Raw genomic sequence first — 14,549 nt, 5'->3', positions numbered from 1 at the left:
CAGACAAGTCAAGTTCCAGTGTGTGTGTGTGTCACGGGGACCACACAGAAGAACCTAAAGAGAAGATCTAGTGTTTGTGAGTAAGGGAATATCACAACACGTTCACATCACTTCTGGGGAAGTGATAGAAGAATTAGTTTCTAAGAAGTTAGAAGAAGTTAGAAGAAGTAGTTTATTTAAGAAGTTTGAACTGTTATTAAGAAGGATTTACAGTTTTGGGAAGATTTGTTTGTAATCACATTACCACACCACTCACGAGGTTAAGTGAGTGAGAGTTGTGTTTGAGGTCTGTGTAGAGTGACGTGCAGTGATAGTGAGTGCAGCGTTAGTGTGCTAACCCATTACCCATTTGTTAACAATTCATTTACTAACCTATTTAACCAATTGTTACCAATTTAGTTACTAACCCAAATTACAACTTGTTTTACTTTGTCTCCCGTGATTGATCAGAATACACAATTTAACAGTGGTAGCAGGAAGGAACGATTAGATCAATCATGGGGGAAGACAAAGTCCTTGGGGGCAACCTCGCCTGATCCGTACCCTTCTCGACTTATCCTTATGATTTAGTGTGATGAATCGATTGGTTACCATGTTGATGATCCATTGTGCTGTAGCCAAGTCCACTTTCGTGGCCTTGACTGCTTCAGAGATAGCCTTGAACGAGACATTGTCGAAGGCGCCCTCTATATCTAGAAAGACACCTAGGACATATCCTTTCTTGGCTATTCTGCGCTCAATGGTGTGAGTAACTTTATGAAGTGCCGCTTCTGTGGAGCAGCCCTTCTTAAAGCCGAATTGTCGTTTGTTGATATCATTAGCTATGTTGAGGTCATGTTGCATATGCCATAAGATCACTATCTCCTGCAACTTTAACATCACAGGCGAAAGAGTGATCGTTCGAAATGACTTAGCTTTGTTGTAGTCAGTTTTTCCAGGCTTAGGGAGAAAGATTCCAAGAGAGTCCCTCCACAAAGTTGGGATGTGTTGCGTTTCATGGTTTTTTGTCATAATGTTTTTTGTTATGTCTTTGATATGAGCCCAGGCTTTCTGGAATATGATAGGTTTTAGAGTGTCAGGTCCTGCAGCCTTCAAGGGATCGAAGGATAGGAGAGCCTTTTCGATTCTTTCAGGGCTGTAGATTTTGTCTAGTAAGTCTGTGGAGATGGGTAAGGGGCAGAGAGGCGGAACTGGCGGATCAGTGACACTCTGCCTGAAGTGGGTTTGTGTCATGACCTCCAGTGTCTCCTCTGCGTTTTTGGTGAGTTCGCCATTTGGTTTATAAACGGCTTCAAGTTTGTTATTGGTGTCAGTACAGGTTTTCAGAATCTTGTTCATCCTGCCAGATTCCTTAACCGATTCAGTGTCTGCGAAGAATTTCCGCCACGCATTGCGCTGGGAGTTCGACAGGATCTTGTTGTATTGCTTATTGCTTTCTCTAAGAGCGAGCCATGAAGCATCAGTTTTGATTCGACGAGCTGTGATGAGTTTGCGTCTTATACCCCTCTGTGCTTCCTCAACTTCTCGAGTTAGCCAGGGTGGTTTTCGGACAGCGCTGGAGATGTAAGTAATGGGACATGCCTCCTCGAAGGCCGTTCGGAGAGCAGTATTAATGGTGTTAACTTTGTGATCAATGTCGTGTGGTGTGTTAACGCATGTGTTGTGGAGATCATTGTTGTTGTAAAGAATCTCGTCAAATTTCGCCCAGTCAGTGTTCTTGACTAGGCGTATTTGTCTTGGTTCTTTTTTGGGACCAGAAGTAATGTCGAACATGATATATCTGTGATCGGAGTTTGAGTAAAGATCACTAACGTGCCAGTTACTGATCAGTTCAGCCCCCTGTTGGTTGGTGATAGTGAGGTCAATGATGGAATTATGACCTCGTGAGTTAAGGAATGTTGGTGTTGAACCTTTGTTGGAGCAGGAGAGCCCTAGCGACGAGAGGAAATCAAGGAGTTCCTCCCCCCTTCTATTGCACAACCTGTTTCCCCAAAGGGTATGTTGGGAATTAGTGTCCGAGCCTATAATAAGCGGTATGTTGTTGTCAATAGCATATTTGGCTAGAGGTGTTGTTTCGTGTGATGGAGCTGGACCATTAATATCCATGTACGAAGCTGCCAGAATGACTTCTGATGAGCTAAGTTGAATTTTAATGGCTACTTGATCCGGGGTTGTGAATTGCGATAGTTCCCAGCTTTTTACAGCTAGGTTTTTGTGTATTACTATGGCGGCACGGGGTCTAATGTCCCCGGCTTTGTAGTAATACTCGGTTAGTTCTTTACTAATAGGTGGGATAAGGTTTTTGTTATTGGTGTATGGTTCAGTCGCAAGTACAATAGGATTTTTCCTGCCGTGAGTGTTCACCAGCAGGGTTTTCCAAGCGTTGTACTTGCGTTTAAGGTTAATTTGTGTAACAGAGTAATATTCATAATGATTTTTACCTGTTATTTTCGTAGTTTTAGCGGTGGTTTTCCGGCGCTTTGCACCTCTCTGTGTCTTATTTCGTTGTTTGTTGGTGTTCTTGTTGTTGGTGTTTGGGTGGGTAGTGAGGGTTGGATTAGTATTGGTGTTGGGGACATGGCGTGCAGCATCTGCAGATACCCTCACCGGACGAGTACTAGGACTTTTTGGGTCGGGCACTGTGTCGGGGGGCCGGCCGAAGACGAATAGCAGCAACCAGCGTTTCTAGGAGAAAACTGTGTTTCTCTAAGAATGTCTCATCCGAGGGTGAGACATCCACCCAGATCCGCTGCCTCTGTTTAGACTCCGTCGACGAGCCCCCACCTTCAGGTAGCTGCACTGCTACTGTCTCCCAGGTGTTGGACACATGCCGCAGAGAGCCGCTTGGTAAACCATGCGCTGCATTCCGCAACATGAGTCCACGCACCAGTGTGTGTGGGTCTAGTCCGATGTTAGAGGGTCCCATCCCCGATAACTGGTTAGGCACATAGAAAGCGTAGCGGTTCCAGACGGCCTCGGAAGTGACTTCCCAACCAGCCTTTGTGAGGCAATCGGTCACCACCTCCGCTGTCGCCTGGTCCGCCACCTCTATCATCGAACCACCAGGTAAAGGTACAAGAGAAGTAATGACTAGGGTCTGAGGGACGAGAAAGAGTTGTTGGGCGATGCGATCGCTCGCATCAGTCCCCTCTCCTGTTTTGATAACGGTCAGGGTGATCACAGGATCACCCTTCTTGTATATCTCCTCAGGAGCGGGGAGCGGTTCACCCTCCTCCTCCTCCTCAGTCTCCTCATTCTCCAGTTCAGTGTCTTGTTGTTGTTGTTGTTGTTGTTGTTGTTGTTGTTGTTGTTGTTGTTGGTGTTTTGTGTTCGCACTGTTACCAGGCGGTTTTTTACCTTTCTTGCCCTTACTCCCCTTACCTCTCCTCGTTTTGGACGGATGGGACCCAGACTGGGGCTGAGGTTTCGTCTGTTGGTCCTTTCCCCCTTCCTTAGCCCCCTCTTTTGGAATAGATCCATTGGAGGCAGCCTTGGACGGGGTATTGGGCTTCGAGACTTCCACCTTCAACCCCAGCTCTGGGCTGTCAACGATGGGTTCGGGCATAATGGCTAGCAGGCCTGAGTGGGTCGCGGTAGGGATGAGGTTCAGCTCAGGCAGAGGAGAGCCAGGAGTACTGTTTGCCATTCGGGCAAGATGCAGCATCGAGTTCCTGTTCTCCGCCTGCCTTGACTTTTCCGTCTCCCGTCTCGCGCCCCTCAGTTCACCGTTTGCAGTGGTCATGGTGAGTTCCTTGATGGAGGTGCGGATACTGTGGTCTGAACTGACTGATATTACACTAGTGCTATTATGTCTTGATCGTACACTAGCACCATCAGTCAGTTTTTTGCTTATTGTGACGTAGTCAGAGAGGTGCTCGCTGCCATCTAGTGCGTCCTTCTCCGATTTGGTCATACTCTCGTCACCCGACAGTCCAGCTGAAGAATTCGGAGATAGTGAACTGTTGTGTATAATAGTATGGGAGATAAGGTGCGCGTTCCCGCGCATAAATGCTGAAAAGGGTGCTTTGATCGCAAAAATGTCTAATGTTTGCCGCAGATCAGAGATCTTGAGCTCAGTGGAGATTGATGACTCACCTGTGATGGGCAGATGGTCCATATCATTCTTTGCATTAGCCATGATTGTTGTACTTGCTATAATAAGTAGATGATGAATAATTCTGTAGCTAGTGTATGATATGGGTTTCAGAAATGATGCAAGGCGAGCACAACCCCGGGAGGGACAAGCACTCCCGCAACAAGACTGTGAAGCCTGTGCAAATGTGCCAATCCAACCCAAGGCCCGCTCATTCCCGCACCCACTGCTGGAAATCCTGTGTTGTAGTATGGGGGTTATAGTGAAGGATTCCTTGGTGATTGCTGGATGAGCACAGCCTCGGTAGGAACCAGCACTCTTGCAACAAGACTGTAAGGTCTGTGCAATTGCGCTAAATCCCCCCGTGGCCGGCTCAATCCAGCACTCTCCACTGGAAAGCCAGAGTTGTAGTGTAGGGGTAATAGTGGTGGATTCCTTGATGGTTGCTGAATGAGCGCAGTCTCGGTTGAGGCCAGCACACTTGCAACAAGACTGTAAGGTCTGTGCAATTGCGCTTTTCCCGCACGAGGCCGGCTCTATCCTGCTTCCTCCAATGGTAATCCGGTGTTGTAGTCCTAGTGTATTAGTGAGAGTTTTAACACTTTCTGCGAATCGTAGAAAGATGCTGAGAAATACTACGACGACAGTGTTGAAATGCCGCCCAATAAAACAGGGAAAATGGGTGCTAATGATCGGTATTAAGGGCCCGACCTTGAAGAACACACCCTGAACTTCTGAAACCCTATATGCTCAGATGTGAGTGAAGGCTGTGAGAGCTCCAAAAGAAAAAGGGATCAAATGAGGTAAAGGAAGACGGTTGGCACGTGCGACCTATGTTCAGTTTTGCTCAGCTGAACAGTACAGCTTAGTCTCGGCTGGTCGTGTGATGCCGATTAAGCCCCCTTACCACGGCAAGGTCATTCGCTCTGGATAAAGCACCATTACCAATCACTATAGGTGAGAGAAATAGGATAGGATTGGGTCCTGGGCAGTAACTCCAGAGCAAATGGGCAGAGTCATAAGTGGTGCTCTAGTGCTCAGGATTGACTCTGCCGCTGTACTTTAAATCAATAAGTACCAACACGTGTGACAGACGCCCCAGCCGACAAGCCCCCTGCCACGATGCATGCGATCCCGGAGCAAAGTGCCTGCACCCAGCAGCACGCCGAGCCCAGCCAACGCCGCCGGCTATCGACCCGGAAGCTGTCCCCACGAGCTACCTAGTGACTTTCGTCACTTGGGTGCTCAATGTAGACTGCTCCCGTTTCGACCACCAGCTTCATCACTCAGCCCAGCGGCCACCCAGTTTCAGCCATCCACCCCAGTCTCAGCGCACACCACGCCGAGAACCGCCCACCAGCACACCCAGACCCACATGCCAGGTATCATCGAAGCTGCCTGGTCTTTTGCCCGGAACCAGACAAAGGGGGAATGTTGATATTAATATAAGTATGTTCTAGTTGTTACTCCTTTTGTTTTAACGTTTTTATGGTACTCTCCTTAAATTATTTCAATGCAGTCACTCAGATGATTTTAAATCAGGACACTTAAATAAAGACACATACTCTGCCCACAATAAGGGGCCATAATTTTTAAATTATGTAACAGTATAGAATTATTATTATTATTATTTTAAACTGGCTTACTTATACTACTTAAAGGGTGTTTATAAATTTTATTTAGCGTACTATTGAATTTATATTGAATTTTTATATAGCGTAATTATTATATTATATGTGTATATTGTTTGAAACTACGGTTACTATCAAAACTGTGTGTAGATAACTGTGCGAGATATATTTGTCAAAGAACTGTACCTCACCGTCTGTCGCTCACTTGGACCTTTAAATGAATAAGATATGGTGTTGTTTGTATTTATTTTTGCTGTGTTCGAAGGGATTCCATTTAACAACATAACAAAAATTTCTTAGCACAACTAGATCTACAATGGGAAATAACTGTTTCCCTCAAACTCAACACTATGGCATATAAAATCTTAAATGGTATCCCATTAATCAACTAGAACATTTCAAAAGTGTATTTCCTCAGTTCTCATTTATTCGCTATTTAACAATTAACAACCATCAAATTTCACGATTTGGATCAATGTGAGCTGGTCAAATTCAATATTTTGGGTTCTTTTACATAATATAATGTTTCTCTTTCATAATCACTGGCTCACGTAATTCCATCCTTTAAAAATGACAATTAGAGTCTACGATTGATATAGTCTTCCTTTACTGTTTTCAGGCTGCAGAGAAGTAAAAATTGTTCTTTAGTATGTTTAAGCATGCTTTTGTATATTTTCTTTCAACTGTGTATGGCAGTCCATTATAAAGTCGGAACCTTTCCTGAATGTGCAATTATAGATGTATAGATAGTAGATCAAAGTCTGTAAAAGTGCACTTAGCACTCTTTTGAAACCTGTGATCAAGTTCAAAGTTTTTACTTACTTACTAGATAATGTGTGCTGTTTTGCCACTTGGTTAGACTAGCTCTTCAGTCTGCATAAGATTTACCTCCAATAACTTCATATTAAAATTTAGAATGTAACTCATGATTATTGATGGATGAGAGTGGCACTTTACATTTACTTCTGCGAGTATCCTTCACACGTTCTCTCAATTGAAGGTAAGTTGGTGGTAGTGTCATACTTATAAGACTTTGGTTTAATAATTACTATCATATAGATCCCAGTTCAATTTGTAACACAGTTTTATATTAAAAGAAAACTGCGTCTATATATCACTTGTCCAATATTTCAGCACACATAAATCTTAAATACCTTCAAATTTATTGTTCATACAACATAAAAGATGTTGTATTTTCCAAATGGATGAATCGCTGTTATTTAGATGAAGTAGAACGTACTGTCTTTGAACTGAACGACTATCAAATCAAAGAGTACCTCAAAAGTCCTGCTAGTAAGATGAACAGTGAAACTTGTGAACCAGCACCCTTCCGAGAAACCAAAGAACCAGCACCCTCCAGAGAAACCAAGGAACCACTCAGTCATGAAACCAAGGAATCAGCACCAAGTTTGGAGAGAAAATTTTCTGAATCAATGGCCTCAGTAGCTGATAGTCAACAGTGTGAGGTTGAAGGAAAATGTAGTTTTACTTGTGGTAATCCTGATGCTCAGACCACCCATGGAATAATGCACTTCTTTAATGACTTTTCCAAATGTAAGTCAATATTTCAACTTCTTTGAGCTTTATGACTGGCCGGATTGATCCTTTCTTTGATTTAATATCTATATTTCATGTCTCTCACCTCAAATAAGTTCTATTTCGTGTATTCATTTCAAATTATAGCTAGACCTAAATTTTACAGCTGGAGAAAACTTCAAGACAGATCTGGTATGCATGTTGGCTGTTCCCACCATCTTCAACTTGACTGACATACTGGGGTTCCTGGGGCCATACACAGACAACATCAATGGAATTAGGATAGTGCGGGACAGAAATCCCCACACATTCATGGTTTTTAACCTTAACTACCTTCTTTCATTATTGTTAATCTCAAACTGTGTTTAAACATGAACAGTGTCATGTTTTCTAAGTTGACATTGTGATGTGTTCAAGACCAGGGCTTGATTTAAGGATGAGCTGAGTTGTATAGAATTACAATATTACAGGTGCTCATTCGGTTTGAGCACGAGGATATGGCAGAAGGTTTTTATCAGAACCATCAAGATCAGCCGTACAACACACTGGAAGACAGTATCTGCCACCTCGCTTTTGTAACTTCCATTGAGTTTGGCAAGACAGAGGTAGTTACAAACTTAAATTACTATAATAATCCTTTAACAGGTTAGGAATCCAAATCAAGGATATTTCTTCTGAATTTCATTTAAAGTTTAGTATTGTAATTTATTAACTACGTTGTATTCTTAACTGTCAGGACTTATGATTTGCTCTGCACATTATACAGTACAACGTGTTTTCAATCACACAAGCTTCAAATGGAATTTCATACCTAGACTCTAGAACCATTTTACGGATTATTGAAGATTATTGTAGTGAGTCTAGCTGGAAATCTCTATCTCATTAGGTGCACATGAAATCCCTTGCAGCTGGACCTCTGATAGAGCTACCTCAATGTGCTGTCTGTCTGGAACGAATGGGTTTGTCAGTAATTATTATTTAACTAATCAAGGAATTTAGAACAATTTGTCGGTATTAACTGCTATTTCAATATTTCTTGCATAATTAATCAAAACGTACACACATATATATCACTGTATTTCTTTAATCTGTGCCAGTACTCTTGTGTTGTGTTATTGCCAGTACTCTTGTGTTGTGTTATTACCAGTACTCTTGTGTTGTGTTATTGCCAGTACTCTTGTGTTGTGTTATTGCCAGTACTCTTGTGTTGTGTTATTGCCAGTACTCTTGTGTTGTGTTATTGCCAGTACTCTTGTGTTGTGTTATTGCCAGTACTCTTGTGTTGTGTTATTGCCAGTACTCTTGTGTTGTGTTATTGCCAGTACTCTTGTGTTGTGTTATTGCCAGTACTCTTGTGTTGTGTTATTGCCAGTACTCTTGTGTTGCGTTATTGCCAGTACTCTTGTGTTGTGTTATCTATCATATCCTCCCCCTCAGACGAAAGCACGACAGGAATGCTGACAGTTTTGTGTAACCACACTTTCCATTGTGAGTGTATGAGCAAGTGTACTACATGTCCAGTTTGCAGATTCCACGCTGTCCCGCCCGAGGAGTCTTCTCACTCCTGCATGGTTAGTATTACTTGTGAGGGGGGGGGGGGGGGGTGTGGAGAATTTGCCCTGGACTAGTTCCAGCTAAATCCGCTCAACAGGAGCTACCTTTAAACAATTTATTAATATTCATCATAAAATTAGCTTTCCCTCTCGATGAGCTGCTACCTTTTTAACGCTTACACTCAGCCTCGAAACTCAGACATCAATATTGGCGTATTTGTCAACTAATCTGAAATATTTGTAATTTGAAACTCCAGTTATGAAACTAATCAAAGACTGCGAATTGAACTGATGTAGTTTTATTCAAATCACATTATGTTGATTTCAATACCTCAATGTTAATGTTATGCTTATCCAACAAGTTACAGTTTTTAGTTTTCTGTTGTCACGTTCTAAAACCGAACTTTATCTTATGATAAATAACAAAATGCTGGAATCCCCGTAATAACCCATCTCTCCCCAGGTATGTGGGAATACAGAGGGGCTATGGCTATGTCTGATATGTGGATATGTAGGCTGCGGCAGGTAAGAGCCAACTATTCTCCCACGATTTACGTTTATCACGGAGAACAACAGTGCAGTGTGCGCTTTTACTCATTAATAGATTAATAAGCAAGCACTGTATTAATACTAGTCATTGTCTCGTGTGCAATACGTAATCTCGCCGTGAATATAATTTGTAGATCTGTTCTTGTCACGCGGTTTTGAGCGTTATTGTCATATTTAACAAATTGTCTCTCTGTGGTAACTCAGCCGGCAGTGCAAGCCTAGTGGTTCTACTTAATTAATTACTCAATTAGTGCCTGCTTATCTTATCTTTTTAAACCAGTGCTTTTCCTCGTTCCGGTATCAGCTCATCCATCAGCAACTGTAACAAGAGACTAGCACATTGTACATGATCAATACTCTTATTGCATTGCAGCCATTGCGCTTACATTGTAACGCACAATTATCTTAATTTCTTACTTATTAGAATGTAACGTGATCGTTTCGAGAGCTTGTTCAAGAGTCTCACTTGTTGAGTCTCACTTATTGAGTCTCACTTGTTGAGTCTCACTTGTTGGGTCTCATTTGTTGAGTCTCACTTGTTGAGTCTCATTTGTTGGGTCTCACCTGTTGAGTCTCATTTGTTGAGTCTCACTTGTTGAGTCTCACTTGTTGGGTCTCACTTGTTGAGTCTCACTTGTTGGGTCTCACTTGTTGGGTCTCACTTGTTGGGTCTCACTTGTTGGGTCTCACTTGTTGGGTCTCACTTGTTGGGTCTCACTTGTTGTGTCTCACTTGTTGGGTCTCACTTGTTGAGTCTCACTTGTTGGGTCTCACTTGTTGGGTCTCACTTGTTGGGTCTCACTTGTTGGGTCTCACTTGTTGGGTCTCACTTGTTGGGTCTCACTTGTTGAGTCTTACTTGTTGAATCTCACTTGTTGAGTCTCACTTGTTGAGTCTTACTTGTTGAATCTCACTTGTTGAGTCTCACTTGTTGAGTCTTACTTGTTGAATCTCACTTGTTGAGTCTCACTTGTTGAGTCTTACTTGTTGAATCTCACTTGTTGAGTCTCACTTGTTGAGTCTCACATTTGCAAATGCCTGTTTTATTCTTAACCTCCAAATGACACCATGTTTAACGAAACTGATTCGAGATTCGCAGAGTCACAATATTTGAGTGCAGTTTGCTACTCAAATTATAGATCGTGAAACATTGGTTTCTACTTCAAGTCTAAGAATGTATTATTATGTAGGTACGAAGGGGGCCACGCCAGAGGGCACTTCGAGAGGACTAATCACACATACAGTATGGATGTGGAACAGAGGTGTGTCTGGGATTATGTTGGAGATAATTACGTGCACAGACTCATCCAAAACAAAGCCGATGGCAAATTAGTTGCTGTTCAAGACCAAGGTTAGATAGTGGGAATTATTTGACAAATATTGTGCGCATTATCATGAATCTGATCTTTCCTTCCTTTTACAGTCATCACAACTATGACTATCTGAATTCCCCCGACAATGTCAATTTCAGATGGGATACTAGAAGAGAAGTTTGAATCTCTAACCCTGGAGTACAGTTACCTCCTGACCCAGCAGCTGGAGTCACAGCGGGAATTCTTCGAGAAGAAACTTCTGTTTGTTGAACAGGAGGCTATGGAGCGCATAGCTATCGTGGAGGGCGAGGTGTGTAGATTTCTATTTTCCCTGGAGTTTGCACCATAACATTAATTTTAGGCTGGTAATATTATACAGAGGAACCTCTTTGTCTTAATCCTTCCACAAAGGTCCTACTTTCCACCATTCAGGTACAAAAAGTAACACAGGAAAAGGACAAGTACAAAGAACTGTACGAGCAAAGTGAGATAGAGAGGAAGAGACTGGAGAAGAAAAGTGAGGAGGAGAGGAGGAGGTTTGAGAAGAGGATTGATCTGCTGTCTAACAAGTTTAACACTCTGTCAAAAGAGTTGAGCGAGGAGATGGAACTTAATAAGTGTTTACAGGTACGGTTTCTTTGTGGCATTAAATCCTTAAATCTTGACGTGGTGTTAGGAATTTCTAGTCACCTGATGTTGGATTGTTATATGTTGAAGCCCATTTTGTGATAGTTGGTTTTCCTCAAATCCAATCCCACATTATTTAGGCGAACCAGAAGGAGTGGATAACAAAGGTGGTGGCAAGTAACAGTGAACTGCAAGCTTCTCAAGAGAGACACGCTGCTGAGACACAGGAACTGAGGGAACAAATCAAAGATCTCATGTTCCATTTACAGGTTACTGTTAACTTTATTATATTAAGCTTAGTTGAGATATCGTTTTTTAACGTTTCTTGTTAAATGTTAAAGGAAGAGGTTTAACTGTTCTGAAATTGTGAAATAGCAAGCTTGAATATTATAACCTTTAAATTGAAACCCTTCCCACAGAGCCAGGCCACGATAAACAGTAGTCCGATGAAAGAGGATATTAGAGGGGGTGAGATGCACGTGGTACAGGGTCCGAGCAACGAAAACAGAAACAACCGGAGATCTCCCAGGAAGAAGAAGTGAAGAGGAAATTAACGAGAAATTTTGAAACTTGATAATTAACGTTATCGCTGTCACTTTGTCAAAAAAGAAATAGAGAGTTTTTGTATGGGCTAAAAACCAGACTGATTTGTATTTGTGGTGGGAAATGTTGGTGTGTTGCCAATAAGCAAACTTTCAGATGACTGCATTTGTCGCTTTTAGCAGCTACCAGAGATACAAATGAGATAAGAAATATAACACGTGCGTTGTTCAAGCCACATCAAAATTGATTGGATTAAAGCGAAAATGGAATTAATTTTATATCATGATGCGGGCGTCAGTTACTGTAGCACGATGACGTTATTTGATTTCTTACCAGTTTGAGGATGGAATATTTGATCTCCGATTGTTTAATATAATGTCATCATAATTATATTTACTGTACTTATTTATTCATTTGTCAAATAAACTGAACATAAACATTTTGAAAATGATTGTTTGAGTTGATCAAAATAAAACTTTGTATTCTTTAAGAGTCCACTGCTGCATGGTAATTTCGAATATAAAAAATTCAATTTTCCATTTAAACTTCAATTTCAAGCAAAACATGGAACTACCGATCAGCATTGTACGACAATGTTTTGAACCACGAGCATGGAACAAAGTGAAGTATCCAACTAACAGCATGAAAATAATAAAATTATTTTTCGAACTTAAAAAGCCGTCTGCTTATCCACTAATCTCACTTCGTACACATAAAGCTCATCATGACACCTAAGATACTGATAGTCGGTAACATCTGTAAAGACATCATCTACTCCACCGACTCCTACCCAGCTGAGGACAGAAAAGTAAAAGCTCTGTCCAAAGAGACCCGTATCGGGGGGAATGCTGGAAACATTGCACAAGTGTTAGCCCAGTTAAAGGACTGTTATGTTGATTGTTGTGTTAAGTTGGGCTCTTGTGAGTTCAGCAAATACACCAAGTCTTCCCTGGAGAGTACAGCTACTGTGAGACTGTTGGCTGTGGTGGAACAGGATATGGACATTCCTGAGTCGGTAGTGTTACACTCCAATGAAACTGGATCCAGGACATGTCTGCACTTTAGGGGGAATTGTAATGATCTGAATTGTGAGGAAGTTTTCTCTGCTGTAAGTGATCTTAGTAAGTATCAGTGGATCCATTTGGAACACAGGAGGAATGGACTAGAGGTTCTGAAAATAGCTAAGGAAATCAAGCGGCTGCGACCTGATGTTGTGTTATCTATTGACATTGAGAAAGTCAGGGAAGGGTTGAAAGATATGCTTGGTATTGTAGACTTTCCAATCATCAGCAAGGAAGTTTGCAAAATTCAAGGTTTCAGTGATTTACAAGCAGCACTGGCAGGTCTCTCTAAACATTGTTCCCATGCTCTTGTTGTTACTTGGGGAGATAAAGGGACAGGAATGTGGCTTGCTGACGGGATCTCAGAACTCACCTTCAGTAATGATAAGTTACAAAAAATAGACGATCATACTTTTACTTGTGATGCTCATAAAGTTGATGATATTGTAGATTCGTGTGGGGCAGGGGATTGTTTTACTGCAGGGTTTCTCTACTGCGCATCTCATCTAGACAGGACATTACTTCCAGAGTCTGTAGCGTTGGCGTGCAAATTGGCTGCATCCAAGTTGGGACATCCAGGCATGACAGTTGATCCCAGTGTACTGAATTTTTAGAGGTGACAGTATCTGTTACATCAGTAAAATTTCGTGTATAAATCCATTTAAATTATCCATTGAATTTTAAATTAGGAAAATCACTATTGATTTCAAGACAATAATATGTGAATAATTATAAATGGTTAATTATTTTTGGACCCGTTAATTTCAAAACCTGATAAAATGGTAACTTCCTGTGATTTTCATAACCTTTATCAAAATAAATAAATATGTGTTCATTTAATTCAAAAGGTTTTGCATTCAGCTAGCTAGATGGTGTGAAACTGGAAAGCAAACAGATGGTACCGTGAAATCCATCAGGGTTACCATCAGCATCACAGTTCCTACCAGTTTACGAAATGAGTGATTCAAGTGACAACGAAGAAATCCCGCCTCATCTCGCCCGTTACCGAGAATACAAGCGGAAACAAGAACTACGGAAACAAAAGAAAGTAGCTCAATCCAAACCAACTCCCCCAGAAAACAACCAACCCATCCCATCAGATCCCACCTTTACCACCATGACCACCCCATCCGACCTCGACAGATTCATTAACCACCCTCTCACCATCCCCCTCCTGAAGCTCACCCTCTGGGTCTCCCTCCTCCTCTTCTTCGCTCACCACGAGTTTGGGAGTGTTTTCTTCCTGGTGTCGATACCAGTGTTCGTGTGGCAGAGCATGGAGGAGTATAAGAGGGGCCCGAGGGAGCTCAGTGCTTACTCTGTGTTTAATAGTAATATGGAGAGGTTAGATGGGACTTTTACATCGGAACAGTGGGAGAAGGAACTGAGATATGGGGCTGCTGCTGTCAGGAAACAGGATTGAGGGTTTTTTAGTGAGCTTTAGCATGTTATGTTAGATAGGCTGCAAGTTTTAAGAACTTTGATTCAGTTTGTACAAATGTTTGACGTCACCTTGTGCTTTATGTAGAATTTATACTTATGGTTTTATGATTGAAATTTGATTTCAGAAATTCAAATAATTTACATAGTGTATTATTTCATGTTCATCTGTCTATAAGTCTATGTCTTGACTCCTTATCTAA

The 14,549-nt window shown here is 41.8% G+C and overlaps 3 protein-coding genes across 3 annotated transcripts; all 3 read left to right on the top strand.

Moving 5' to 3' along the window:
- The first annotated feature begins 6,637 nt into the window (after nt 1-6,637).
- On the top strand, nt 6,638-14,454 carry LOC134816469 (BRCA1-associated protein-like). The gene is made up of 12 exons (XM_063825323.1): nt 6,638-6,724; nt 6,949-7,278; nt 7,427-7,575; nt 7,731-7,865; nt 8,147-8,219; nt 8,698-8,831; nt 9,277-9,338; nt 10,553-10,713; nt 10,834-10,985; nt 11,108-11,302; nt 11,443-11,571; nt 11,722-14,454. Exons 1-12 carry the CDS (start codon nt 6,664-6,666, stop codon nt 11,842-11,844), a joined length of 1,704 nt encoding a protein of 567 aa, XP_063681393.1. The 5' UTR covers nt 6,638-6,663; the 3' UTR covers nt 11,845-14,454.
- LOC134816470 (ketohexokinase-like) lies at nt 12,570-14,454 on the top strand. Its single transcript, XM_063825324.1, has one exon. It carries the CDS (start codon nt 12,570-12,572, stop codon nt 13,518-13,520), a length of 951 nt encoding a protein of 316 aa, XP_063681394.1. The 3' UTR covers nt 13,521-14,454.
- Nucleotides 13,862-14,329, top strand: LOC134817412 (uncharacterized). The gene has a single exon (XM_063826552.1). It carries the CDS (start codon nt 13,862-13,864, stop codon nt 14,327-14,329), a length of 468 nt encoding a protein of 155 aa, XP_063682622.1.
- Nucleotides 14,455-14,549: the final 95 nt, after the last annotated feature.

This window comes from Bolinopsis microptera, chromosome 6 (assembly GCF_026151205.1).
Source record: "Bolinopsis microptera isolate Bmic1 chromosome 6, MBARI_Bmic_1.0, whole genome shotgun sequence".
Lineage (NCBI taxonomy): Eukaryota > Metazoa > Ctenophora > Tentaculata > Lobata > Bolinopsidae > Bolinopsis > Bolinopsis microptera.
Note: the sequence above shows the minus strand (reverse complement) of the source record. Positions and strands in the feature narration are given on the sequence as shown.